At 47.6% G+C, this 27,307-nt stretch overlaps 1 protein-coding gene and 2 non-coding genes across 4 annotated transcripts; all 3 read right to left on the minus strand.

The window, feature by feature from the left end:
• Positions 1-9,254: 9,254 nt before the first annotated feature.
• Positions 9,255-20,083, minus strand: RPL3 (ribosomal protein L3). Of its 2 annotated transcripts, none has more exons than XM_039496950.1 (10): positions 19,953-20,083; positions 17,970-18,162; positions 17,093-17,261; positions 15,956-16,091; positions 14,317-14,503; positions 13,626-13,786; positions 12,588-12,689; positions 11,071-11,166; positions 10,346-10,465; positions 9,255-9,368 (listed from the first exon to the last, which is right to left on the minus strand). In XM_039496950.1, exons 1-10 carry the CDS (start codon positions 19,953-19,955, stop codon positions 9,324-9,326), a joined length of 1,212 nt encoding a protein of 403 aa, XP_039352884.1. In that variant the 5' UTR covers positions 19,956-20,083; the 3' UTR covers positions 9,255-9,323. The 2 variants fall into 2 exon arrangements, with proteins under 2 accessions (XP_039352884.1, XP_039352882.1); XM_039496948.1 differs by lacking the exon at positions 19,953-20,083 and adding an exon at positions 18,284-18,364.
• LOC120396150 lies at positions 9,905-9,997 on the minus strand. The gene has a single exon (XR_005593017.1). It is a non-coding gene; the product is annotated as a small nucleolar RNA U83B (small nucleolar RNA).
• LOC120396149 lies at positions 14,052-14,144 on the minus strand. Its single transcript, XR_005593016.1, has one exon. It is a non-coding gene; the product is annotated as a small nucleolar RNA U83B (small nucleolar RNA).
• Positions 20,084-27,307: the final 7,224 nt, after the last annotated feature.

Below are 27,307 nucleotides of genomic sequence, written 5' to 3' on the forward strand. Positions count from 1 at the left end.
ACCACCCAAGGCTATGAGTCACATGGCAAGGCCTGTGCAACAGATTAACAGAGGTTTCCCTGATTGCAAAGGCAGGGGCTTAGAGATTAGGTTTATTTGTCTGTGTGTGTTGGAGGTAGAAAGCCAGAGAAGCAGGTGAGATTGTGATGCTGGGAGGAAGCAAAGGGACAGAGCTTCTTAGGCACAGAGCAGGTTTGGGGATTTTGGAGCAAGGAAACTGCCTGCTGTTGTGTGATTCTCCTGTGTTCGGGGAAACAGGACTTTGTGTTCTTTGCAGATAATCAGGCTTAACCACAAAGATTATATCTGACTCATATGACTGATTTCTCCTCTTAATGGAAGCAACACGCATGGCCCCGAATACTGGCTCACTGCTTGGGCCACAGGGACAAAACAGAACATTGGTTTTGGTCCAGATTTCAGATATGAGAGCAGATAAGAATGCTGGATAACACAGAGATTGTGATGACCACAGTTTGGAAAATGACCTCTTCAGTATTTGGTAGCGAGCTACTCTTCTGTTAAGCAATTTAAGCAATTCCACAGCTGCAGACTCATGCCACAGAATCTCAGCTTCTTTCTTTCTTAATTTAGGCTCTACCACTTATGGTTGCAGTGAAATCCTTCAAAAGGAGAACTAGCTATAAATTGATGCAGTATTGGCTGCCTGAATCTGCAGACCACCTGAAACAATAGCTTTGAGAAGTAGTTCTCGCTACAGAGCATTTTCTCTGGAGCCGAATGTTGTAATTTAAATATAAATATTTTAACTTTTTCACAACAGGTATATAAGCATAAACGTCCAATTAATTTTCTTATCATACTGGATGCAGTGGCTATTAGGACAGCTGATAGCTGTTAGGGTTTGCTGGGGAACAAAGAGTTCAAACCCTCTCCTCAAAATGTACAGTCACTTCTGAACCTGCCTGTACATGATAGGAAATGAGGAGATACATCCTCACCCTAGTGCAAAAAAAGCTTCAACTTCCTCTCAAGCGCCAAACACCTATACCACCGCCAGCACCTTTCTAGGTCGGTGTCAAAACCTCCAACTTCTGCCCTCCCCCGGACAGCTTGCGCAGTGCAGTTTCATGTTGGTGCAAGATATTGCAGCACACTGCAAATAACATGGGGCTGCTGCACTGAGCCTGCTACTCATTTCGAAACCGACTTGAGTAAAATCCTCTGGTTTAGAATGCAGTTGAATCTGCCACAGAACATGTGATACACTGGGTGGCAGCACCACAGAAACCCAGGGGCTTGGCACAGAGCAGAGATCCAGCTTGTCACAGAGCACCTAGAGTCCTGCCCTGTAGCTGCCTTTGGTATGGGCAAGAAGGAAGAAAACATGTGGGGTTTCCATCTCTAAAATGTCCTCTCCTCCCAAGTCAAAGCCAGCGGAAACCCCTGCTTGCCCCGAAAGCTCAGCTCAGGCAGGCAACGTCATTGTGGCATTTCGAGGAAGTTACGAGTACAGCACAAGTTAAATTTAACACTCACCGCGGTTTGCTGATGACTGCTGAAAAAACACATGATTCAACAGTGCAGTGAGGGAAGGGGAAAGACTTCCCCAAAGTCACGGGAACTACCGTAACCTACGCGGTTCCCAAACCAAGCCAAGGTCCATAGTGGGTAATGGCATGCCAGTGGGCATCAAACACAAGCACACACACAAGTCACCTCCTTTGTGGTAGGTAGGTAGACCTTCATCACAAATGACAGAGCTTCGCCTAGGAGAGGGAGATACTCCCCCAAACCATTGTGGCTTATAGCAGGTGAGTGCAGGTCACCCCCCACAAGCTGAAACCCCCCTCTATTTGGCACTGGTGAGGCCGCACCTAGAGTATTGTGTCCAGTTTTGGTCCCCCCACTACAGAAGGGATGTGGACAAATTGGAGAGAGTCCAGCAGAGGGCAATGAAAATGGTTAGGGGGCTGGGACACATGACTTATGAGGAGAGGCTGAGGGAACTGGGCTTATTTAGTCTGCAGAAGAGAAGAGTGAGGGAGGATTTGATAGCAGCCTTCAACTGCCTGAAGGGAGGTTCCAAAGAGGATGGAGCTCGGCTGTTCTCAGTGGTGGCAGATGACAGAACAAGGAGCAATGGTCTCAAGTAGCAGTGGGGGAGGGCTAGGTTGGATAGTAAGAAACGCTATTTCACTAGGAGGGTGGTGAAGCACTGGAATGGGTTACCTAGGGAAGTGGTGGAATCTCCATCCTTAGAAGTATTTAAGGCCTGGCTTGACAAAGCCCTGCCTGGGATGATTTAGTCCAAAGCAGGATCAACCCCAACTAAATCAGGAGGTCATCTAGTCCAACCCTGATCTTCTATGATTCTGTGAAACAGAGCTGCATGTAGGGACCCCAAGAGAAGCACAGAATAAGACACTGAAGCTCTGGAGTGAGGTGCATTGGCATAGCTATAGAAAGTGGGTGTAGGAGTGGACTAGCAGGGCAGAACAGCAGTGTGTTTAGCAGAGCACCATGTGTAATTTCCAGTGTCCATCCCTATATTTTGCTCTAGCAAACTACTATCACACATCCCTCCACCCACCCCACGTGGATTTGACTCCATAGTCCCTTATCTGAACAGAATGGAAATCTTCTAAGCCAGTGAAAAGGCTGCCCTCTAAGCCAACCAACTGCTGCATCAGAACAAGCCAGCTGAAGGCAGTGGAGCTGCATCTTCCTTCTTCCTGGTGATTCTTGCCCAAGTTGGAGCCAATGTTGCTGAGTCAGTGAAGCTTTGTGGCAGTTCCTCACAAGGACAGTGTTTCAGCTACTCACACGTGCAACATACCATCTGTGATCAAGATGGACTTGGGAACCCAGGGAATGTCCTTCAGCTTCTCCTGTCCACCTGAAGGTCACAATTTCTGTCAGACCATCATGTCAAATGTTCAGGGCCGTTTCCCAGGTCTAACATGGAACAGGTAGTGTTAGCTCGTGGGAAACACCAATACGTGAGGAAAATACCCTTGCGGGGGAAAAAGCCCCTTTATTTTCCATCTCCAACTGAGCAAACTCAAGGGCCAGCTCAGCTAGTCTTCACCCTGTGCGCCTTCCTTGGTGGGGGGGGGGGGGGGGGGCGGTGCCTCAGTTCCACTCTAAGACCTGCCCAGTGACCGTACCTTACCGGAGAATGTCCATGTGCCAACACTCTCCCAGGGATTGTCAGAATGATTGATACCATGTGCCAGGGTCCGCATCCCACAGAGCTATTAGCGCAGCTTGATGGAGGCTTCCACAAGAACAGGACTGGAACAAGCCGAGCTTGCCACACAGTCCTTTGTGTATAATTTTCACATGCACACAGTAGCCCCAAAACATGTCACAGAATTGATAGTAACTGCTATATAGGATCAAACCAGCGGTATCCCATCTCCAGTAATGGCCAGTAGCAGTTGCCATTTCAGAGGTCAGGTATAAAACTGTCACAAAGGACACTTAAGTTATGCTCATTGTGGGAGCTGCTTTAGGGTGACCAGATAGCAAGTATGAAAAATCAGGATGGGAGTGAGAGGTAATAGGTCCCTATATAAGAAAAAACCCTGAATATTGGAACTGTCCCTATAAAATCGGGACATCTGGTCACCCGAAGCTTCTTCCTCATGCCAGGGACAGTAGTTAGTAGATTGCCAAGCATGTGGGTTGATGTTCCTTAGACACTTTTATCCTAGCACAATTGCAGATGGTCATGTGTAGTCTTATTTTTGTACCCTACTGAGTAATTTGCTTCTATTTAAAAAAAAGAAATCATGAGAATGAATTAAAGAGAAATTTAGGGGAGATTTAAAGAGACCAAGCAATGACTTTGCAGGAGGGAGTTTCCAGACAGTGACAGCACAACTAAAAATGACATCCAAATAGGAAGGAGGACAGCAGATGGAGACCAACTCAGAAAGGGCTGGGTGGAGCCAGTCTGCAGACCGTTCTGAAAAGCAAGTAGGGTGTGTGTGTGTGGGGGGGGGGTGATGGGAAGCCTGTGAATGTGATGATGGAGAACTGGGGGTACAGAGGGAGCAGGTGAACAGCAGACAATGATAATGTGGTTAAGTCACTGGCCTGAGACTTAAAAAATTTGGGTTCAGAGACAGAGCCCATCTTTTATTTCAGCTTGTACAGTGCCTAATACAATGGGGACCAAGCTCAGTAGGAGTGACCATCATATACATAACAGTGAAGGGGACTGAGGAGCAGCACTTTCAAACCACACTACAAAAAGTAGTGTGTTAAATATTCATTTTGGGTTAAACTTGTGCTAGAAAACAGCCACATGCTGCATGAACCCAGCTCCATCCCCCTTGGGCATATTAATAAGCTCCTCTTCCACATTAAGCATATTTGAAGCTCTCCACCTGTCGCTGTGATCAAAGGCAGAGACCTGGGTGAAATGCAAGAACATCAGCTAGGCCACTTGTGAAACTAATTGTGGGAGCCAAGACCTCAAACCTGAACCCCTTCTTGCCCCTGAGGCATCCTCAGATGTTTTTAATGTCTTCATTAGAGATTTGCAGCTGCTTTTTGATTCATCTCTAAGAATGGGAAGAGCTTGGAAACAGGCAGCTCCTGCCCAGATGTGCCTCAGCAAGACGATAAAAATGCACTCGTAGCCCCTTCCTGGAGCAGCCTGAGATGCTCTGCACTGCGATTCCTGCTGTGCCTGCAGGCGGGCTGCATGGATTCCAATACTTGTGTCCTGGGACTGTGGGCTCCACCGGCCTCAGAGCGGAAGCGTGAATTCCAGGCCTTGCGCCCCGGGGTCTGGATTCCCACAGCCCTCAGAACAGATGGCAGCACTGTCCCGTGACTGATGGAAAGGGCTGGTAGTTAGGAGACCAGGCTGTATTCCTAGCGTTACCGGATTGTCAGGTCCTTTGCAAGTCATTTATGTAGATGGAAGCTCTGCCTCAGTTCCCCTCTATATTAAATGTAGATAACCCCTGCCTGTTTCACGGGGGGGGGGGCAGAGGTTTAATCAATGTGGGTAAGGTACTTGGCGAGCCTCAGAAGGGCCAAGCATTCATTTCTTTTAAGAGGGACTTGCATAACAGAACATTTAACATGAGAACAGCACATTGCAACACACACACACAATCTGGTTTCTGCCCTGCTTGCCAGTTCTCCAAGCTTTAGGTTTTAGAAACCATGTATTGTCTTCACAGCCAAGTCTCCTCCAGGCTGAGCCCAGAGAAACCCTGATCTGTGACCTCAATTGATTGTGGCTTGTTGCTATGGAGACTGTGTTCTAAACACAGGATGCAGACTTTACTGCAGGACAAGGAAGAGCTTGGGGAGCGCGCTCTGCTAGACAAGCCCGAGCACTGAGAGCGCAGACTGCCTGCTGGCCCACTTAATTCTCAAGTAGCACATTCTTGTTTGCCTCAGCAAACTTCTCACTGTATAGCTTACCCTGCACTTCTAAGGCGCCTTCCATGTGAGCATCCCAAACAGCTTTAAAGCATGACAGGCAGGGAAATAGTCTCCCCATTTTACAGGCGGAGAAATAGCCACAGAGGTTAAGTGAACCCTCAGCCTGCTTTCTCTCAGCCATAATTCCCCATTGCCCCAGGCTATAGTAAGGAACCATGCACCCACACTGAGCATTCAACACATCACAGCCTCCCCTACTGTCAAATTCCTCTAACAAGTGCCATCATGATAGGCATAATTACTGTATTCGGCTCCAGAGGGAAGAGCACCATCTTGTGGCACATCTATCCATTACACTTTTGTCCTTAAAGTGCAGTTTGAGGAACATGCTTAAAAATTGCGCTTGGGCTTTTTGGTTAAGAGGAAAGCCTGAATATATATATTTAAAACCCCCATAGGAAAAAAAATATCAGGAATTTGATGTCAAGTCTGGTCTTCCCTGATTTTGCTAGAACTGAGGTCTCACAAATACACTTCTACCTTGATATAATGCTGTCCTTGGGAGCCAAAAAATCTTACCGCGTTGTACGTGAAACCATGTTATATTGAACTTGCTTTGATCCACCGGAGTGTGCAGCCCCGCCCCCCCAGAGCACTGCTTTACCGTGTTATAGCCAAATTCGTGTTATATCGGGTGGCGTTATATCGAGGTAGCAATGTATATAATGGCCTCTGACCCCATATACACGAATGTGGGTGCTGAATCTTTAACAGACATTTTCTAGAGACTGTTTTAGTCAATGAAGTTGAGAATTTGGACAGAAAAGCCCTTCCTTCCTCAATTGCTCAGCTCTCGCTTGACCCCTGGTGACATCAATTTAATTTAATCTCCAGGCACCAAGGCCTGAAATAGAATTTTGTAACACCCTTGCAGGTCTTTCTTTTAAATCAGGAAAAACCCATTTTATTCTGCCTTTGCTGGTCATCTTACCTGAACCATGGCAAGTTTTTAGCCAAACAGGGTCCCAAATCTCTCCCTTTCATGCTCTTTTCATTTTAATAGGAACAGTTGCTACATCAAGGCTACCAAGAGCAGTTATTAGTTTCATTGAATATAGGATTAAGCCAGTGGCTCCATCTAATGCAGTACCTTCAGTTGTGGCCACTGCTGGATGCTTCAGAGGAAGTAGTAACCTATTATTTCCTCTATATGGGCTACAGGCAGGAAGGAAAATTTCTTCCTCACCTTTGACAGTGATCAGTTTATGCTCTGAAGCATGAGAATAAATAATCTCAGCACATGCACAGCCCCTATCACTGCAAGCTCCAGTGCTTTCCTAGCCAGTGTCACTAGAGTGCCCATAACACATTACTTCTTTTAGGTGCAATACACATACTTATGCCATCAGCAGGTGACAAATCTGGATTGGTTTCAAGTGCCCTCAATCAGTCATGGCACTTTTACCTGACTTTAAAAAAAAAGCAGGGTGGGGGGTGTTCAGTCTGGAACTCAAGAGAACAGTCTGTCTATTCAAGAGCAGAACAGTTATTTTCAGTGGCACAGTAACACCACTTGGTTCTTACATAGCAGAGGTCAGACTAATGACCCAAAGCTCAGTATCTCTCTCTCCCTCCCCCCCCCCCCCTTTACACATTTAATCAGGAAGTCAAACTAACAGGGACATGACATCTCTCTCTCTCAAGCTATTTCTGTGACATCAGGCTGGCTGGAGGAAAAGCCTTTAAGCAAGGATGGGTCAGAGGATTCAGGAAAATTAAACTGTCATACATATGAATGTGTCATGCCAACCTCCCTGCTGCTCCTTTGGTAACAGCCAGTGCCATAATTAACACCTCAGAACAGGTTTCAGAGTGGTGGCCATGTTAGTCTGTATCAACAAAAAGAACGAGGAGTACTTGTGGCACCTTAGAGACTAACAAATTTATTTGGGCATAAGCTTTCGTGGGCCCAAACCCACTTCATTAGATGCGTGGAGACTGTTCTGTTTGGCCAATGTACATGGCAGAGGGGCATTGCTAGCACATGGCATACATCACATTGAACAGAATATGCAGGACAATTCTTGCTACCACTTGGGTGTTAGTAACATCAGCTGTTGCCATTGAAACTCAAGGCACTCTCCAGTCCAGATACTAAGTATAGAGGTTTCCAACTCATTTTAGAGTCTGAACCTGGAAGTTACCAAAAAATTTTTAAAAATGGTTACTTACCTTTGTAACTGTGTTCTTTGAGATGTGATGCTCATGTCCATTCTACGCTAGGTGCGTGCATGTCACATGCAATTGCCAGAGATTTTTCCCCTAGTGGTATCTGTAGGCCTGGCCCTAGCATCCCCTAGAGCCTTGCACACGTGCCAGGATAAGGGGCACTGCTGGCTCCACAACCTTCTTGTGGGTAACTCTGACAGAGGGGTAAGAGGGCAGGTCATGAAACGGATATGAGCAACACATCTCAAAGAGCAACCGTTACCAAAGGTCAGTAACCACTTTTTCTTTGAGTGTTTGCTCATGTCCATTCCATGCTAGGTGACAAGCAGCATCCCCAGAGGTGGCCTCAGTCACAGACATGGTGATTGCAACACAGCTCTACCAAAACTGGCATAGGCACAGACCTATTGATAGTGTAGTGGGGCACAAAGGTATAAATTGACGACCATGTTATGACCCTGGAAATATCCAGGATTGGTAACTGCATGAAGAACGCAGCTGAAACTTGTGCTCTTGTACAGCCATGGGTCATCATGGTCAGAGGCAGAACCTTTGCCTGCTTGGAACAAGCTCAGATGCCGGTGGCTATCTGGGATGAGATTCTTTGGGATCAGAGTCCAAACCAGTTAGGAAAGCCTTGCAAGAGCACGGTCGTTACAAGCAACCTTCACAGGTGGTGAGAGGGTGTGGAGCTGGTGGCACCCCTTATACCAGCGCATGTGCGCAGGGCTCCAGGGAATACTAGGACCAGCCCCATGGATATCACTGTGGGGAAAATCTCTGGCAACTGCATGTGGTGCACACACCTAGCAAGGAATCAGCATGAGCAAGCACTCAAAGAATCTGCAATTCAAGGAAGCTTTGCATCTCCTCTTCCTGTTCTAGAATGCAGGGGAGCATGGTTCCCTCAGATTGTATTCCCAGCCCCTCCCCAGCTGGTTGTTCCAGAGAACAGCCATGGTAGGGAGAAGCCTGTTCTGCTTCTCCCCTCACACGCATTACTGCTGGGGAATCAGAATACTTTGGGCAGCCCTCCGCCTGGCTTTACGCACCTCTTAGCAGTCTGAGGGGCCTAAGTGCCATGGAAACTAAAAACTTACTAGATATGATCCTTCCAGGGCAGGCATAAGGCACCTGGTGGAGGGGGCAGGGCATGAGGGAAGCACAGCACTCTATGGAGAGAGGACTCTGAACTCCAGGGACTGTCTCCTTGGTACTTTCTCCAAGCACTACGTTTACAAGAGTTGCCATAGCAGATCACAACAGGGTAACCTTAGTCCAGTTTCTTGTCCCCAGCAAAGGCCAATTCCAGGTGCAGAAATCCTGAAGGGGGCTATCATGGAATAACATCCCCTGTAGGAGAAATTTCATCCTAAGAGGATGACTTACATCCTGGAGCATGAGGGCGTGTGTTTTTGGTATCCCCGCTCCCTGTTCACACTCTCAAAAAAGGGATTTGCGGGGGAGAGGTCATTGTGGCGAGGGAATTTTCACTGTGCTGCAGACGCCCTCTTGCGGAGAAAGTATGGTGCACAAGGCAGGACACGAAGCCTCAAGTTACCATGGTGACCCAACTAAAGCTAAATATGGTAAGACCCACAGCAAAAGCGACCTCAGATTTTACCCAGACATTCATAAAGCAAGAGGGTTGGTATTTTTGAAAATATCTGTAGTTTTATTTGTCTGAGGCAGACCAGAGCTGCAGAGGACTGTTCCAGATGTTAAGCAGTCTCCTCTTTAGCGACACGATCTTTCTTGAGTGGTCCCTGCAAAAAAACCAAACAAGCAGTTACCTAGCAGAACTGACCATCTCCTCAATGTTGGAGACCCCACCATCCTCAATACCTCATTGTGGAAGGTTCCTTTCGCTTTGAACCATCAATGAAGACAATGATCAAAGGTCTACTTGTGGTGCAGATCTTAGCTTAAGTGTGTGGCTGAACTTGAAGCAAGCAGCAGAAATGGAGGCTGACGAAGCTACACTGCTATGCACCATCTCAAATTAACAATTTAAATATAAAATCTGGCACCACCTAGTGGCAAAGCTAACTTTAGAGCCATCATCACTGCCTCCTCTTTCTGAGAAAGCACTAAACAGCTTATAAAGAGCTCCACCTCTTGAAAGCATGCAGTGTGAAATGGTGGAGGAAATCTTACGCAAAACCAGTTTTTGCCACATTCAAAACTTCCAAGGTTCAAGAAGGAACCAGAGATCTGATCTGTCCTTGGTGAGAAGCAGCAGATACTCAATGTGCCATGGGCAGAGACAGCCCATGCTACTGCCTGAGCACTGTTCCCCAGAGCGGTTCTCAGAAGGAAGGCAGCATGGAATGTCTCCTCATGCCTGTCGGACACTGTGTACAGTGCTAGTTCCATGGCCTCATCACTGAACAGCCCATATACTGGGGTGGAGGCAGCATCCAAGCCTCACCCAGCTCCAGGTAAGAAGGGCTCAGTAGATTAAATGAGTTCACAATCACACGAGTCTTTTAAAAAAAAAAAAGTGAACCTCCCATAGGATTCCAAACTTCATCTGGACAGTTACACAGCCTTGGAACAAACCTGTGCTGTGCTTCATGAGTACACGTGTGCCAGCGACCCAATGGCTGAGTTATTAACTGCAGTTTTCACTGTGGAAACACACTGCATTGGCACCCACCTCTGTCCAAGTCTGCATAGACGCATGCTTGTGCAGCCAGACAATACAATACAAAGCTGAGCTCCAGGATATCAATGTCCTTACCATGAAAGCCTTCTTCTCCTCCACAGTCTGGAAGCGGCCATGACCAAATTTGGAAGTTGTGTCAATAAACTTCAAGTCAATCTTCTCCAGGGCCCGACGCTTTGTCTGCACAAGTAGGGACTGTGGGGAAGAGACATGTTAGAATGTGGCAGCCCAGTCACCAATTTTAGGCACAGGACCTGCATTCCCTGCTAGAATTTGCCATAATTGGATATTTTCAAATTAAATTTCTATGGGCAACATACATGATTCCAAACCACCATCATAGTAGGGAGCTGAAGAGCCTGGTAACACACCAGCTGCTCTAACAGCAGCATCAGCAAGTCACTCAGTTATCACACCAACCAAGGGAGGAGCACAGGGGGATGGAGTGGTCACCACAGGTTGGCATTAAGAGGCAGAAGGAAAAGCTAAGCTATTGTACAAGAGAAGCTTCATGGGCCACAAGAGTTCTCAAACCCAATGGGGTCCTTCATTAACAACCAAACAGGACATAGCATTCTGAAGAGACCAATAGCCCACCTAGTCCAGTGCCCAGGACTGTTTCCTGTGTTAGAGCAGCACTTTCTCTTCAAGCTTGCTATGGAAACACCCCCACCCCCCCTTATCAAAGAAGACAATGTTCTTGGGGTAAAGGGAATCTAATTTGAAGTGTGAGGCAAGGCAGAACAGAATCCTGGCTCCCTCCCACAGATTGGCAGAACCAATATTCTTGCATTGCTCACCTTGCGCAGAGTTAGGACTCTCTTCTTGGTCCCAACCACACAGCCTTTCAACATGATAAAGTCATTGGTCACTTCACCATAGTGGACAAAACCGCCCTGAGAAGAGAGAATAGTTAAGCACACTGTACCATGCAGAACTAGCAAGTACTGGCCTAAACTAAACAGTGCCTCTGATTTTGCTGGTGCCAGGGTTCCTGCACAACACACGTGCTAGCTGTAAAGAACTCACGGCCAGCAGACCTCCCTACCAGGGAAACCCCCAAGGTAAGGGAGAGTCCCTGGAAGCACAGGTACAACAGCCCTGTGCAGTCTGACATGAAGGGCAGACCAGAGGAGGTAAGTAAGAGGTGTGGCCAGAACTGCAGTTATTTTGTGCTGCTGGATGGCTCCACAAGGAGCTGTGGCAGCACAGCATATACTAGAGCAGCCTCTGGAGCTTTTAGTCCTTTCACCTTGCTATGTCATAGGCTCTAACACAGGGACTATGCTTTCCCAGCAAGCCACAAGCTACTTTTCAGTTAGCTCTTCCCGACCCCACCTCTCCACTTGTCCAGCCTGGCAGCATATTGCTCTTCCACTGCACAGAGCTGGCACATAATGGCTCATCCCCCAAGGCGGACAGCATGACTTATAAATGCTTCACCACTCAGCCTCCTATCTAAGGACTTTTCAGAGCTACAACCTGGCTAGCCACTTCGCCCTAAATGCCCCCCCCCAAGCTAGCACTTATTCTCTCTTCAGCTGAGAACCAAAAAAACAAACAAAAAAACAGGCCTAAAGAGGCTAACTTTTTTTTCCAATTTTTTTGGGCTAAAAACTCAGTGTTTGAGGCCTCTACGAGGGCATTCTAGTTACACACTACTGAAAAAAAACAGGAGTACTTGTGGCACCTTAAAGACTAACTAACTAAAGACTAACTAACTGAAAGGCAACCATTTAATGATCCACAGCAAGAGCACATTGTCATGGAAATGAAACTGAAAGCTTCTCCAGCTGACAACAGCAGAGAATTTTAGATTGACAGAATTATCCAAGTTGAAAACACAGGAGCCCAATTTTTGCAAAAAGTTGCCTGGGGATTCTAATGTTCAAGAGTGATAAGGACCATGGTAAAGGGCCACAAACTTGAAACCTAGACAATTTTAATGAACTAGTTGTTTCTGGTCCTACACCTGCTTGAGTCCTCCCTCTAATCCTTGTGGGTTTTGCAACAGGTGTTACAAGTAACAATCATAGGTAAAAAACCTCAGACACGAAGTGTAATTTTTAAGTTAACAGCATTCTCTTAAGTTGCAACCAACACAGCTCAGCAATCCACAGTACTACACTGCTACACTTGTTCAATATTGATCGAGAAGAATGCAACCTAAGGAATCAATATAATTCCCTGCAGTACCTGAGCTTTTCCTTATTGACTAGACTAGAATAAGCTGTTTGGTTTATGAGATCACAGTCCAAGACTGAATTACCATATCCTTCCCACACACCAAACCTTTAACAGCCGGAAAGCCACTCACCAGAGGGTTAATGCTCTTGTCCGACAGATCGTAGTCAGTTGATGCATTGTTTTTGATCAGCTTTCCATCCTTGACTTGGTAACCTTGGCCAATCTTGTAGACCTACAATGACAAAAGGACAATGCTATTTCACTTGTGCTGGGAGAAATGGTTTGACAGAGGCAGAAAACCTAATCCAGAAACAGTAGTTCAAACCCATACCTCTCCTCAGCACTCAGCAGTTAAAGGGAACTTGGGCTGCCTGTGTGTGTGTGTATGGAGGTGGGGGGTGGGGTGACCAGTGCCCCCACCCTATCCCTTGGACCACTGTGCCCTGGGCAGTCACCCAGGTCACCCACTCATAAGGCCATCCCTGCGCCCCTGCAAAAATGTGATATCCCCCCCGCCTCCCCATCATGCCACCCTTACTGTGTTGCCACTGTTGGTGACGCTGTCTTCAGAGCTGGATGGCTGGGAGCACCACGGCTCTCTGGCCACCAAGCTCTGAAGGCAGCGCAGAAATAAGGGTGGCAATACCACAACCGCTCTACAATAGCGAGATTTCATGGGGGAGACCAGATTTCACTGTCTGAGACACGTTTCAGAGCCACGAATTTGGTAGGGCCCTAAATATAAAATACAACTAAGCAGCTTAAGTGCTGGTCCTAGGCACAGCCTGAGCTCGCTGTAGACCACTGTACATTCAGCTCAGGCTGACTACAGGAGTCTTATAGAGAACCCTCATCTTTAACAAATATGAGTAAGTCTGGCTCGTCCTGCCAAACTGGGGGGAGGAAAAGGAGGGTGCAGATCCAGCCATTTCATTAAGCATCTATACATGCGAACAAGTTGCAGTACTGGCAAGTAATAGTAAGCTGGGGCAGTTGAATTACTTTGCAAGGTTACTGGCCGCCAACTCTAGTCAAACAAATAAAACCTGACCTGTAGTCTGAAACCTTCAGTCTGCTTGATGATTCTGCAGTGACCTTTACTATCCACCAAGGGGAACCAGGACTCTAGTTTGTCCAGGACACTTCAATACACATCTCAGACTCTTACCTTCTTGTTAATTTCTGTGCGATGGTGGTATCCTTTCTGACCAGCTCGGGCCACAGAGAAAGCCACGCGAGCAGGATGCCAAGCGCCAATGCAGGCTACTTTCCGCAGACCCCTGTGGGTCTTGCGGGGCAGCTTTTTGGTATGCCAGCGGCTGGTGACACCTGAAACAAGAAAATAAAACATTACAGCATTGTAGGACTGTTAACTGCTCAGCTGTGGCATGTCTTCATTACAGAGGTGTTTATAATTAGCCTGGGACAACACTACGCACAGTTTGTGGCTGTTGCATAAGGAGAATGTGTATCCAGTGCAACACCAACAGAAATTTGGATCGGTGTAACGATTAGGTATGGGTGTTGTGAATAACCACTCTCTGCAGAAGACCCACCCACAGCTGCCCATGTTTTCCCAAACTATTCCCTGGGTGCTGTTCTCAGAAGGAAGGCAGCATGGAATGATTCCTCATGGATGTCGGATGCTGTGCCCAGCACGTATTCCATGGCCTCATCATTGAACAGTCCATTTCTGATGTGAGAGCAAAACTGAAGATACCCCACCCCTGACACATGCTCTATGTACCAGGGCAAGAGTGGGGGGGGAAGGAAGATTACAAACAACTCTTCTCTAAACTCTGGGTTCTGGTCAGACTGAAGCCTTGGAGAAACAAGAGGGAGGCAGCCATGACATCTACCTTTGTATCCCTTGCCCTTGGTGACTCCAATGACGTCAATCATCTCATCTTGGCCAAAGACAGTTGACACAGGCACCTGCTGTTCCAGCTTCTCCCGGGCCCAGTCCACTTTCTCAGCGATGGTGCCACCATTCACTTGGATCTCCATCAGGTGAGACTTCTTCTGCCGCAGTGGAAGCAAACGCATCTGGAAGACAGACCTAAAATTAGCTCTGTTATAACCCAGACAAAGCGCTGAGATCTCTAGTGCCATCTGAGATTCACATCCTGAGTCTGATGGATTTTTCCACCTCTGCTGTATTCCAGTCACAATATACACAATGCTTGGAACACTGAAGCTCTGGGGTTAATGGCAAGAGTTATCAAGGCTATACAATGGCACAGACAGGCCTAAGTTTCTGACAGCCAGATCACCAAAGGGAATGAGAAGAAAAGCAGTAGAGAGACAAGGTGGGTTAGGTAGTATCTTTTATTGAACCAATTTCTGTTGGAGAGAGAGACTAGCTTTTGAGCTCACATGGAGCAGCAGTAACACATGCCGCACACCGCCCTTACAGCTGGTCGCCAGGCTGAGGATCTTAAAAAAGGACTGAAGATAAGGCTGTTAACCAGTCCCAGAGGCTTAAGTAAGGTCACGTAACACACCCCGTGTTCTATACTATATTTGGGAAAAGGGGGACAGACACTAAAATGCTGACAGCAGCTGCACCTTCCCCTTTGCTGCTTGCCACAAGATATCATCTCTAATATATTAAAGTCTTGTGACCAGGCAGCTTACTCCACTTATTGCCACACAGGAGATCCTGTTACATTCCTCAGTCTGGAAGTATTTGGCACTCGTGCAGGGATGAGATGGAGGGAAGAGCTTCACGCTGCTTAGCAATGACCTGATTAATCTGGCTGATTAATAAAAGCCACTGATGGTCTCCACAGGAGAGTACTGCCCACATATCCTTGGTCTGAAGCTATAGCAGCCATCCATTTTTTAAAACCAAGTGAAGTAAAGGAGATTTCCATGGGGGCCAGAGGATCCTAGGACAGGAGGCTAAAACATTCAATCCTATTTCTAGCTGTAACTATAATCGGAAAGAGAGGAGGTGGTCTAAGCACAGGATGGAGCCCAAGAACTCATGTTCCAATGCCAGCTCTGACACACACACGCACGCACCAGGTTTTCACACCTGTAAAATGGGGATGGAGCCTTACCTCTGAGGGGTACAGCAAGGATTTGTTAGTTGTCTGCATAAGACTTTGAAATCAAGCGTAATACTATACCCAGCTTTTATACTGTGCTTTTAATCAGTAAAAAAACAAAGTGCTTTACAATGGAACTCAGTACCATTAGCCCCATGTACAGATGTGAAACCGAGGGGAAGTGACTTGCCCAAGTTCACTCAGCAGACCAGTAACTGAGCTGGGAATAGAACCCAGGTGTTTGGCGTCCCAGTCCAGTGAGCGATCCAGTAGACCACACTGCCTCTATGAATATTCACTGAGCACCAGATTTGGGGGGGGGGACAAGGAATCTGAGAGCAGCAATGGAGTGAGTTTGTGGCCAATGGCAGGACAACCCTAGCCCTTGTGGATTCTCTGTACCCCCAAGTCTGAGCCCTCTTTACGAAGTAGACAGAACACTCACCTGAGTGTGAGCTATGACCCGGATAACCTGGCAGTACTTCTTCATGCTATTGAAATCCTTCTCTAGCTGCTTTTTGCCCTCCTCATCCTGCCACTTCTTGCAATACTTGGTGAAGGCCTTCTTCTTGGACTTGTGCCTTCAGGAGCAGAGTACAGAGAGGGTAAGGCTTAGCCCTTCATCAGTCCCCCAAGGAAAGGGGGGTGAGCGGAAGGAGCTGCCACCCGAGTTGGTTTCGGCTCATTGCCAGCTTCTAAGGAATCTTTTCCACCAGCAAGCGGAGCCTGGAGCTCATCAGACAGAGGCTGGGTTGCCAGAGCTGAGCGGAGCTACCATGAATTCATCCAAAGCATATTAATAAACAGTATAAAACATTCACAAAATATCAGAGCAGTGCTCTGCAACAATACAGTGCCTATCAGCTGATTATCTGTTGCCTTAAAATATGCTGTGAATGCTCTTGCCTTGCTTCAAAGTCTACTAAGTCCTACATCTTTCAACTCTGACTTGCATTGGTGTCCTCTTACATCAACCGTAATACCCAAAACACCATTCATGTGGGGACCTCTTTATCCTGGTAGTGTGGGAACTTCATGAAAAGCATCTAGGAGAAATCCTTCCTAATCCCATAGGAAAAGGAGAACCTGACAACCCCACTGGAGCCTCATTGTCAGAGTGACCTTATGTGAAAGCACGACAGCAATGCACGGAAGAGTGATAAGAAAAAAAATCTTCACCTTATCCCTGAGAAAAAAGGACTATGCTCAAGACTCAACAATCAGCAACAAGTACCAGAGGCAATTTCCTTATGTCCATCCATAGAGAAAAACCATGTATAGTGCATTCACACAGACATCAGACAGTTAATTGATCCCCAAGCCCCACTATAAACAGCACTTGACAAGCATTAAGCAATCACTATTCCAGCCAGTTGCTGTTTTATACTATTATGTGATGAGAAACTTCAGCCTAGCACCTAGATCTCCAAGGGCCAATCACTAGCTGTGATGTCGGAGCCCTAAAGTGAACAGTTCAGACTAAAAACTACAATACCACTATGCTCATTCAACAAAGCAAGCAATGCAAGAAACAGGCTCTGGAGGCTAGATTATATGAGGTCCCTTGCTCCATGTGTTTTACCAGTTCTTGTAGAAGCGCCTCTTGCACTCATCACTGATGTGCTCAGCAAAGATGGTCTTGAAGGTGCGGAGGCCACGGGGAGTCTGCACGTAGCCCACGATGCCCACAATGACCATGGGAGGAGTCTCTACCACAGTGACTGCCTCTACGACTTCCTTCTTGTTCACCTCTAGGAAGGACAAAAACACATTGTGACAGTTAGCACCACAGCAGAAGAAACACCACCACCCCAGAAGTATCAGGAGGGTCCAGTGACCCCTAAAAGGTCTTCACACAGCTAGAGTCAGTGGGCTCCATGGGCCAGGGGACCCTGATTAGCCACTTGAGCTATGAAGCACCCCAAGGGTATAATGGTGCCTAGATGCTATTCTAAACCCCAAGGTTGGCCCTGTGGTGTAAAATGGAGAAGCCATTCTAACTGAGCTGGGTGGTAGCTGGTAACAGAACTACATTCAGGACTCGACAGTCAGCAAAAAGCGCCAGAGGCGATTTCCTTATGTCCGCCCGTCGAGAAAGGATCATCATCAGTAGTATGCTACAACACAGTTCTACCAGCCCAGCAAGCTCATTGGCAAGTCACCTACACACCCCAAGAACAGCAGTTACAGAAAAATAAGACACCAACCACCAGCTAAGCACAAAGTCTGGAACTGGTGAGGAGGACATAACCATTAGCAGCTTGCTTTTATAACTAGCAACTGGAAACAACAGCCGAGGACCCAGTGTAAAAGAACATCAAGGACTTGGCAGAAATCAGACTGGGAATCAAACCCAGGGTCCCATATGAACCTGACTATCTACTCCCACTGCCTCAGTGTAGGGGGAAAAAAAGCTGTACAGTGACCTCCTATAACAAGAGCAGCACAGAAATACATACTAGATCCAGGTCTGTCCACTTCCCGGACAATGTGGGTCATGCCAGACTTGTACCCAAGAAAGGCAGTGAGGTGGATGGGTTTGCTGGGGTCATCTTTGGGAAAACTCTTCACTTTGCCCCGATGTCGACGGCTGCGTTTGCGGGGTAGAAAGCCAAGGGATCCATGTCTTGGAGCTGAGAACTTACGGTGCGACTACAAAAAAAAAGAGACATACTTTTAACACTCATATTGCCTGAGTGATTAATTTGCCCTTAATGGCATACTAGTTGCTGTCTCTTGTTCCCTTTGAGAGGGGGCCATTACACAGGCATACCAGTATATCCTGCTTTCTAGAAGTTCCTCTCCTCTCCACCAGCTCTTCTGTTTGGAGTGTTACCATTTTAGAATGGTGAATACATCAGGGCCTTACATGTGTCAATCAGATTTGTTCACATGACTGAGGAAAACTTAAAGACACAATATAAAGGTTTTTTGAAGGATGAGGTTCTGCCATTCTAGTTAAATGTCTACTAAGAGGAAAGCAAAAATGCCACAAGTGTTTTGTCGGGGCAGATCTCCACAAGAAACCCTCCTCCCAACCGCGTGTGCATGGGAATGGACACACATAGGAATCTTTACAGATTACAGAAATTAATAGCAAAATGTGATTCTACTCTGAAAAGTGACATAACAAAATTTGCTCCATGGGATCCAACTTCATTGGAATCACTTATTTTAGATGAAATGTGATTGGCTTACAAAAACAAGGATTTCTTAACCGCCAGCTCTGCACACTCATCCCAAAATGGGTTACATAAGATCCTAAGAATTGTCAGGCCAATTCAGGCTAATGGTCCATCCAGTATCCATACTGGAATGGTGGCAAATAATACATGCTTAAGGAAGGTGCAAAAAGTGCTAATGGACAATACTGGGCTAACTTGTTCTCTGTCATTTAACTACAATGCCCTCCATTTTCCAGAAGTCAAACCCCCTTAAATTCTAATAAACTTTTAAGTTTATCTTGTGGCAGCTGTTATAGCAGTTGCATTGGGCAGAAAGTATTTTTATCAGTTTTGAGTGTGTTCTTTTTAAAGTTCATTAAGCTGTCCCCAGTTTCTTGCAAATTGCCTGTAAGCACCAGCAATAACAGGCTCTGCAAGACCAAATGCTGCCATTTACACCTGTACAAACTCCCCCATCCCCACTTCAAAACAGCTTTAGGCATTATTACACTGAGAAAATCTGGCCCTGCAACTGCAATTCCATTAGCAATACTAGTGACACACAAGCTAGACGAGACTTCACCTTACACGCAACTGCCCCGCCTTCCCAGGGTGGCAAAATTCAAGTCAGCAAGAGCTCATTTTAGTCCTAAAGTCAGCATCACGGGGGCATGTATAGGGGCAGATCTGCCACTGCCTGTCCCTTTTCAGAGCAAAGCCTCACTTAAGAGTGAGGGAAGTGAGTCAACTACAGTTAAACCCTCCACCAATAAGCTTTGGGCTGCAGCCCATCTGTACCCCCCGATCTCCAGGCGCTAGAGGCAGCACCCCGCTACTGGCGTAGATCAGGCCCCAGGAAGTAAAGCGAAGGCAGGAGACCTCCAGGCGACTGCTCTGTAAAGCCCGGGTGCCCCGCGGGGCCAGGCGGGCTCTCCCCGAGTCATTCCCCCACCCGCAGCTAACACGTGCGAGAGCCGCCTGCAAACGAGTCTAACCCGGGGGCTCTGCAGTTCCGCGCCCTCAGCCCAGGCCCGTCATAGTCCTCCCCCCCCCGGCTCTGCGCGCCCAGGCAGCGAGCGCCCCCCCGGCCCGGGAGGGGGCCGCGCTCCAGCCCCGTCTCCCCTCCCCCGCCCCGCAGCCCAGGAAATGGGCCCCGCGCTGCCTCCAGCAGGGCCCCCTTGGCATCAGGGTCAGGTGCGGGGGCGGCCGGGGCCGGGATGGCGGCGATGCCCGGGGATGGCGAGACGCGGGCCCGGCACCCGCTCCGAGGCCACTTACCATCCCGGCCGGCAGCCGCGCCGAACTAGTAGAAAGGGAGGGGTAGGCCGCGCACGCGCTATTTATACCCTCTTCCACGTCGCCTTACGTAAGGTCGTACGATCGCCGTTGCGCATGCGCGTTTGCACGGCATCCCCGCCCTTCCCCTCCAGTAGAACTGCGGTGAGCGAGGAGCTATGGCTCTTGGGTAGGGCCACACTTCTTGAGAATGCGAAATCCTAATGCCAATAGGCCTGTGCAGCTCACCGAAGGGCACTCAGGGGGCGGGGGGACACGGGAGCCAAGCTCAGGGTGGGCGGGAACCTCTTAAAGTCACAGCAGCTCCTGTGAGGGGGTGGAAGCTGCTCACCAGCCCTGACTGAACTCCCCTGAGGGGACCAGAGCCGCCCCCCCTCGCCCCCACCTGCCCTCAGGTCTCCATGGCAGGTGGGGCGGGCTGGGAGGATGGTGCCTCTGGCTGAGGCAGCTCTAGGCCAGGCTGGCTCAGGACATAGGGTTGCCAGGGGTCTGGTTTTTGGTGTGAGATGTACTGAGCGGACACAAAAAGTCCAGTTTCTGCGGGCGGGGGATGGGGGACTCCCAGCAGGCATGGAACGTGCCCCGGTTGGGAAGGAATCCGAGCTACTAGGGTGACCAGCCAGCAAGTGTGGAAAAATCAGGACAGGGATGGGAGGTAATAGGGGCCTATATAAGAAAAAGATCCAAAAATCGGGACTGTCCCTATAAAATCGGGACATCTGGTCACCCTACGAGCTACCCTGCCAGCCAGTGCTTCCCCTGGCTGCATGCTCAGGCAGCTCCAGGGCAGGGAGGGCTCAAGTGGGCAGGGAAGGGGGCTGCTGGGCAGGCAGTGCAGAGGGAGGTGGGAGGCTGTTGTTAGGGCTGGATTAACTCATAGGTTAATAAGGTTATAGCCTTAGGCCCTCCTATTTTTAAGCCCTACTTTAGGCCCTAATTTTTAGGCCCTCCATTCCATATTGAAGTAACAGCTGAGCGATGGTAGCAGGGCCATCGGAAATGTTTTGTCTCATTAGATATTACTTTGTACAAATTAAGCCATCAAGATTGTGAATTCAAATTATGGTGGTTATGATTTTGTCTTTGTGACAAAAGAGAAACCAAAAGAAAGGAAAAAGAAAAAGAGGCGGCAAAGACAAGATGTAGTGCTGAAGGTACTCCCTCCTCCTAAGTTTTTTCCTGAGGAAGAGTCTGGTGGTGTCCCTAGTGAACCTGCTGTGCCTGATGTGCTGAAACCTGCCTGATGAAAAGACTCTAGCCTCCTTCTAGCTGCACTCCCACCTCACTCCTCTGAAGACTCCTCTCCAGTTATAGTAATCCTTATCCTCCTTCTCCAGGTGAGTGGGACAGGACTTGACTTGACAAGATTTCATTGCATATTATTTGCATTCACAGAAATGCCAATCTAGAGATCTAGATGCTGACTTTTCTTTGACAAAGCAACTTCATCATCAATCATCCCAAATCCAATCATCATCATCAATATGTGAAATCTAATATTGAAATTGTGAAGCTTAAATGAGTGATTATGCTATTAGAAGAAGAAGAAATCTTTTTAATTTGCCTGTTTCTGCTGTTTTTTTATTGCTGCCTGTTTTCGTGTAATGCACAGGGCAAGGAAGAATACTGCATACATTACCATTCATACAATACATGAGCAGCATACATTACATTGTCAGCATACAGCAGCAGTTAAGAAGGTTAGTGGCAGAATTGATATGCAAATGGAAAACCATTTTGGGGAAAAAACTTTTTGGAAGAATGTTGGATCTCAGACAGTTAGTTGAATAGTTTAGTTTTCTTTTGAGCGTGGTCTGCCATTCGTGGTCAGATTGTGGCTCTTGGATCGAAAAAAAATGGAAGAGCTAGCTACTCACTAAGTTCAACCCATTCTTAGCTCAGCACATCCTCAGCACATCAATGAACATGAAAAAGCCATACATTATATCAATCAACATTATATATTAATAAGATTATTTGCTGCTAAAGAATTGCACTGCTAGCAAAGAAGATGCTAGCAAAGACCAAGATATTTGATTTTTTTCAGGTTCACGGTTCTCAATTTCAATGTGTCACATGTGTGTCAATCGACTGTCATCTATTGCTATGTGTATGACATCCAATTGATTTCATCACTTTCATAAACATCATAAACATCACCAGCCACCAAAGAGAAACACTTCTTACCTACTTTCTTTTCTCAAAATGGAATGACATTACATTTGTTTTGTTGTGGCCAAATGACAGACAAAGCAATATGAGTGGCAAATATTCAAGCATCAAGGATGATGAATCTCAAAAATCATCAACCAAAAAAGATGCAAAGATCCTGAGTGATGCAATGCGCACTTTGGAAACTGGTATTTTGTGTGTGGTCTGCAATGATATACTTCAGCCATTCCACAGGTGCAGTCTAAGCTTGCAAAGTGCTCAAATTGACCTTTCCACTGCTGTAAATCTAATGAGGAGTCTTGGAACTGTTCTTCCACAAATGTGGGATAGTTTTGATGACTGTGAAATTCAGGGGGCTGCAAGGACTGATAACCATGAGTATAAGTCAGCCAAATACCACAAAAGACAGAAGACATGCGACAATGCAACTGCCCACTCATTCAGTGACATGGAGGCCTTCAGAGTTAATACCTTCATCACAATCATCAACAAACTGAAGCGTTCATTAGAACATTGGATCAATGCTCACAAAAATATTGACAAAACCTTTAGTGTTCTGACAGATTTTTCGCCTAACATTTGAAGTTCCGAAGTCAGTGAAGGTATCAAACGTCTGTGTCAGACGTACCCAGACAATCTCCCAGTAGATTTTACTAAAGAATTTCTTCAATTTGTTGAATTCACATCACTCTCAGATATATAGAGAAAAAGATGACAAAAGCAAATCTATTGGGATGTACCGAGTTATCACTGAATCCAATGTGATAGAACAGGGGTGGGAAAACTTTTTGGCCTGAGGGCCGCATCGGGTTTAGGAAATTATATGGAGGGCCGATTAGAAACAGCCCACCCCCTATCCCCCCCCTGCTTCTTGCCCCCGATGACCCCCCCTGGGACTCCTACCCCATCCAACCTCCCTGTTTCCTGACAGCCCCTCTGCCTGGGACCCCTACACCATCCAACCACCCCTTCTCCCTGTCCCCTGACCGCCCCAGGAACCCCTGCCCCCCGCCACCCCATCCAACCCTCCCTCTCCTTCCTGACTGCCCCCCGGCACCCCTGCCCCCATTCAACCCCCCTATTCCCCGCCCTATAACTCCCCGACCTCTATCCACCCACTCCACCCCCTGACCACCACCCCGAACTCCCCTGCTTTCTGTCCACCCACACCCCCCAACCCCTTACCACACTGCCTGGAGCACTGATGGCTGGTGGCGCTAGAGCCGTGCCGCCCAGAGCACCAGGACAGGTGCCCGGCTGGCGCCATCCATGCCACTGCGGAGCACAGGGCACTGGGTCAAGCTGGGCTCTGCAGCTGCACTGCCCCAGGAGCTCACAACCCTGCCGCCCAGAGCGCTGCACCGGTGACAGGGCGAGCTGAGGCTGCGGGGGAGGGGGCAAACCTCCTGGGGCAGGAACTCAGGCTGGGCAGGATCCGGCCCGCGGGCTGTAGTTTGCCCACCTCTGTGATAGAATGTTTCCCAAATGTTGAAACTGCATTATGGCTGAATTTGTCACTAATGATCACTAATAGTAGTAGAAGAGAGAAGGAATGTTCTCCAACAAGCGTCAAAAATGTCCTCCGATCCACCATGACTGAAGAGCATCTCAGTTCTTTGATCCCCCTTGAGCATTGAGAATGAAATCATCAGGTCTTTGAATTACAATGACATCATTCATGACTTTGCCACAGCTAAAGCTGGGGGAAAAAATTGTTTGAAGAATTGAGTGTAGTGAGAGTAGAATAAATGTGTTAATTTTACATAAATAAATAATATGTAAATACATATGTAGATAAAAGTTTGATGATGTCATAATTTTTTTGCAATATGTAATTCGTACTTAGGCCCTTCCCTCCCATTAGCCTTAGGCCCCTCATAACCTTAATCCGGCCCTGACTGCCGTGCCAGAGGGCTGCATCCTAGTTCACCAGCAGAGCTGCCTAGCTGCTCCCGTGCAGCCACAGGGCTCTTCTGACCTGCACTCCCAGGTGGCCTGGAGCTAGGGTTTGAAACTCCCTTGAGGCTGCTCATGCTGGAGTTGATGGGGGAAGAGGAGTGAGTGGGGGTCAGGGCCTCGAGGGAAGAGTTGGGGTGGGTGGGGTCTGGGGGGAAGAAACGGGGCAGGGGCCAGGCCTCGGGTGAAGAGTCAGGGCAGGGACTCTGTGGGGAAGACGTGGGGCAGGGGTGGTCCAGTTACTAAGAAGTTGGCCACGGTAGCCCGAGATCAGACCTAGAGCAGGGCAGAGAGCTGATATTGCCCTCAAAAGGGCAATACCTGTTACCAGGGCCAGCTTTAAGCCGATTCCCCGGAATCGGGCCCCGCTCCTAAGAGGGCCCCGCACCCGTGTCTAAGAGGGCACCGCGTCTTAGGCATCTTTTAAATTTATTTTTTTTACTCACCCAGTGGCGGGGGCTGGGGTCCGCCACAGGGCTTCGGCAGCATTTCGGTGGTGGTGGGAGGTCCGCTCTGGGGCTTCAGTGGCATTTCGGCGGCGGGGTCCGCTCCGGGGCTTCGGTGGCATTTCGGTGGCGGTGAGGAGTCCACTCTGGGGGTTTGGTGGCATTTTGGCAGCAGGGGGCATTCGGTGCTGCGGAAGACCCTGAGCGGACCCCCCGCCGCTGAAGTGCTGCCAAAGCCCCGGACCACTGCCGGGTATTCAAATCGGGCCCCGCCGTTCATAAAGCCAGCCCTGCCTGTTACACCAGAGCAGAACAGAAAGCAGGCGCTCCCAGCATGCTGTAGTCCCCACGCGCAGTGTCGATACCCTGTGAGCAGCCCTTAAGAAACACAGAGACAATGACAAGAGGCTCTTCAGTCATGACAGGGAGCTGAAGGAGGACTTGGGTGGTTGGCAGACACTGGGTCACGGCGTGGAGGATGTTGAACTAGGAAAGGAGAGCACAGTGCCCGGGCAGCGTTGTGGGGTGGCAGGAGTTATTTTGTGCCACATGACACACTTCCTAAACTGAGGATCTTAAACTACCCAAGATACTACAGGAATTGCAGCACTGTGTTAAACTTGTGATCCATCTAGTCCAGTATCCTGTGTCCAAGAGGGGCCAGCATCAGATGATGGAGAGGAAAGTGCAAGAGACCTCACAGAAGGCAGATGTAGGGTAATTTTCCCCCATTAAGGTCTAAATCCTAATCTCTACTAGTTAGAGATTGATTTAAATTTTGAAGCATGAGGATTTATATCCCTTCCAATACCCTTTGTAAACTTTGACAATAGAATAATAGAAATGTATGGCTGGACCTCGAGAAGTCATTAGGTCCAGCCGTCTGTACTGCAGCAGGACCCAGTAAACCTAGACCATCCCTGCGAGATGTTTGTCCAACTTGTTTTAAAAAACCTCCAAAGATGGGGATTCCCCAATCTCTCTTGGAAGCCTGTTCCAGAGTTTACCTACCCTTATAGTTAGAAAGGTTTTCCTAATAGCTAACCTAAATCTCCCTTGAAGTTGATTCGGCCCATGACTGCTTGTCCTACCTTCAGCTGACATGGAGAACAACTGATAACAGTCCTTTTACAACAGCCCTTAACATATTTGAAGACATCAATACAAATGTGTCACGGACTGTGAAATCTGATCTCCTCCGTGAAATTTGGCTATTGTAGGAGGGGTCGTGGTGTTGCCACCTTTACTTCTGTGCTGCCTTCAGAACTGGGTGGCTGGCTCTGAATGCAGCACTGTTACCGGCAACAGCGCAGAAGTGAGGGTGGCATGAGTGAGAGGGTAGTAGTCACTTATGGGGGAGGAGAGTGAGGGCTGGACTTACAGGTGGGCACCAGGGCCTGCACAGCCCTCTTATTGGTCAGGACCCCCACTGTTACAACACAGTGAAATTTCACATTTAAATATATGAAACCATAACATTTAAGATTTTTAAAATCCTGTGACTGAAATTTACCAAAACGGGCGATGCCTTTGGTAGGGCCCTTCTTACCAGATCCCCTCAGTCTTCTTTTCTCAAGCCTAAACATACCCAGTTTTTTAAAATCTTTCCTCAAAGGTCAGATTTTTCTAAACCTTTTATCGTTTTTGTTGCTCTCCTCTGGACTCTCTCCACTTTATCCACAACTTTTCTAAAGTGTGGTGCCCAGAATTGGACACAGTATTCCTGCTGAGGCCTCATCAGTGCTGAGTAGAGCGAGACAATTACTTCCTGTGTCTTACATACAACACTTCTGCTAAGAAAATCCAGGATGATATTAGCCTTTTTCATAGCTGCATCACACTGTTGATTCATATTCAGTTTGTGATCCAATATAATCCCCAGATCCTTCAGCAATACTACCACCAGGCCAGTTATTTCCCATTTTGTAGTAGTGCATTTGATTTTTCCTTTTGCACTTATCTTTACTGACTTTCATCTTATTGAATTCAGAGCAATTCTCCAATTTGTCAAGGTCCTTTTGAATTCTAATCCTGTCCTCTCCACAGTGCTTGCAACCCTTTCCAGCTTGGTGTCATCTGCAGATTTTATAAGCACACTCTCCACTCCATTATTCAAGTCATTAATTAAACTATTGACTAGTACCAGATCCAGGACTGACCCTTGTGGGACACTACTAGATACATTTTCCCAGTTTGATAACTGTTGATAAATATTCTTTGAGTATGGGCTTTTAACCAGTTGTGCACCCACCTTATAGTCATTTCATCTAGACCACATTTCCCTAGTTTGTTGATTAGAATATCACGTGGGACTGTGTAAAGCCATACTAAAATCAAGATGCATCACACATATATCTACTGCTTCTCCCATGCATTAGTCCAGTAACCCCGTGAAAGAAGGAAATTAGGTTGGTTTGGCATGATTTGTTCTTGACAAATCCATGCTGGCTATTTCTTACAACCCTATTATCCTCCGGATCAGTGGTTTTCAACCCGTGGCCCGCAGGCCGCTTGCGACCCAATCAGCATGTAGCTGTGGCCCATGTGACATCCTCAGCATACAGGTAGTATATATTTTGTGTGGATGTGATCTACATAACACATAGAGAGCTGCATGTGTGGCCCACAATGGTAAAGAGGTTATGAACCACTGATCCAGATGCTTACAAAATGATTGTTTAATAATTTCCTGGTATCGAAGTTAAACTGACCGGGTCAGTAACTCCCTGAGTCCTCTTTGTTCTTCATTTTTAAAGATCAGTT

Source organism: Mauremys reevesii, linkage group 1 (assembly GCF_016161935.1).
Source record: "Mauremys reevesii isolate NIE-2019 linkage group 1, ASM1616193v1, whole genome shotgun sequence".
Lineage (NCBI taxonomy): Eukaryota > Metazoa > Chordata > Testudines > Geoemydidae > Mauremys > Mauremys reevesii.

Coding starts and splice junctions, on each gene's coding strand:
- RPL3 (XM_039496948.1), bottom strand. CDS start 18,349: ATGGTAACACTCCAAACAGAAGAGCTGGTGGAGAGGAGAGGAACTTCT. Junction 13,787..14,316: donor CAAGGGCAAGGGATACAAAG/GTAGATGTCATG, acceptor TTCTTGTTTCAG/GTGTCACCAGCCGCTGGCAT. Junction 10,466..11,070: donor GAGTCCTAACTCTGCGCAAG/GTGAGCAATGCA, acceptor TCTTCCCCACAG/TCCCTACTTGTGCAGACAAA.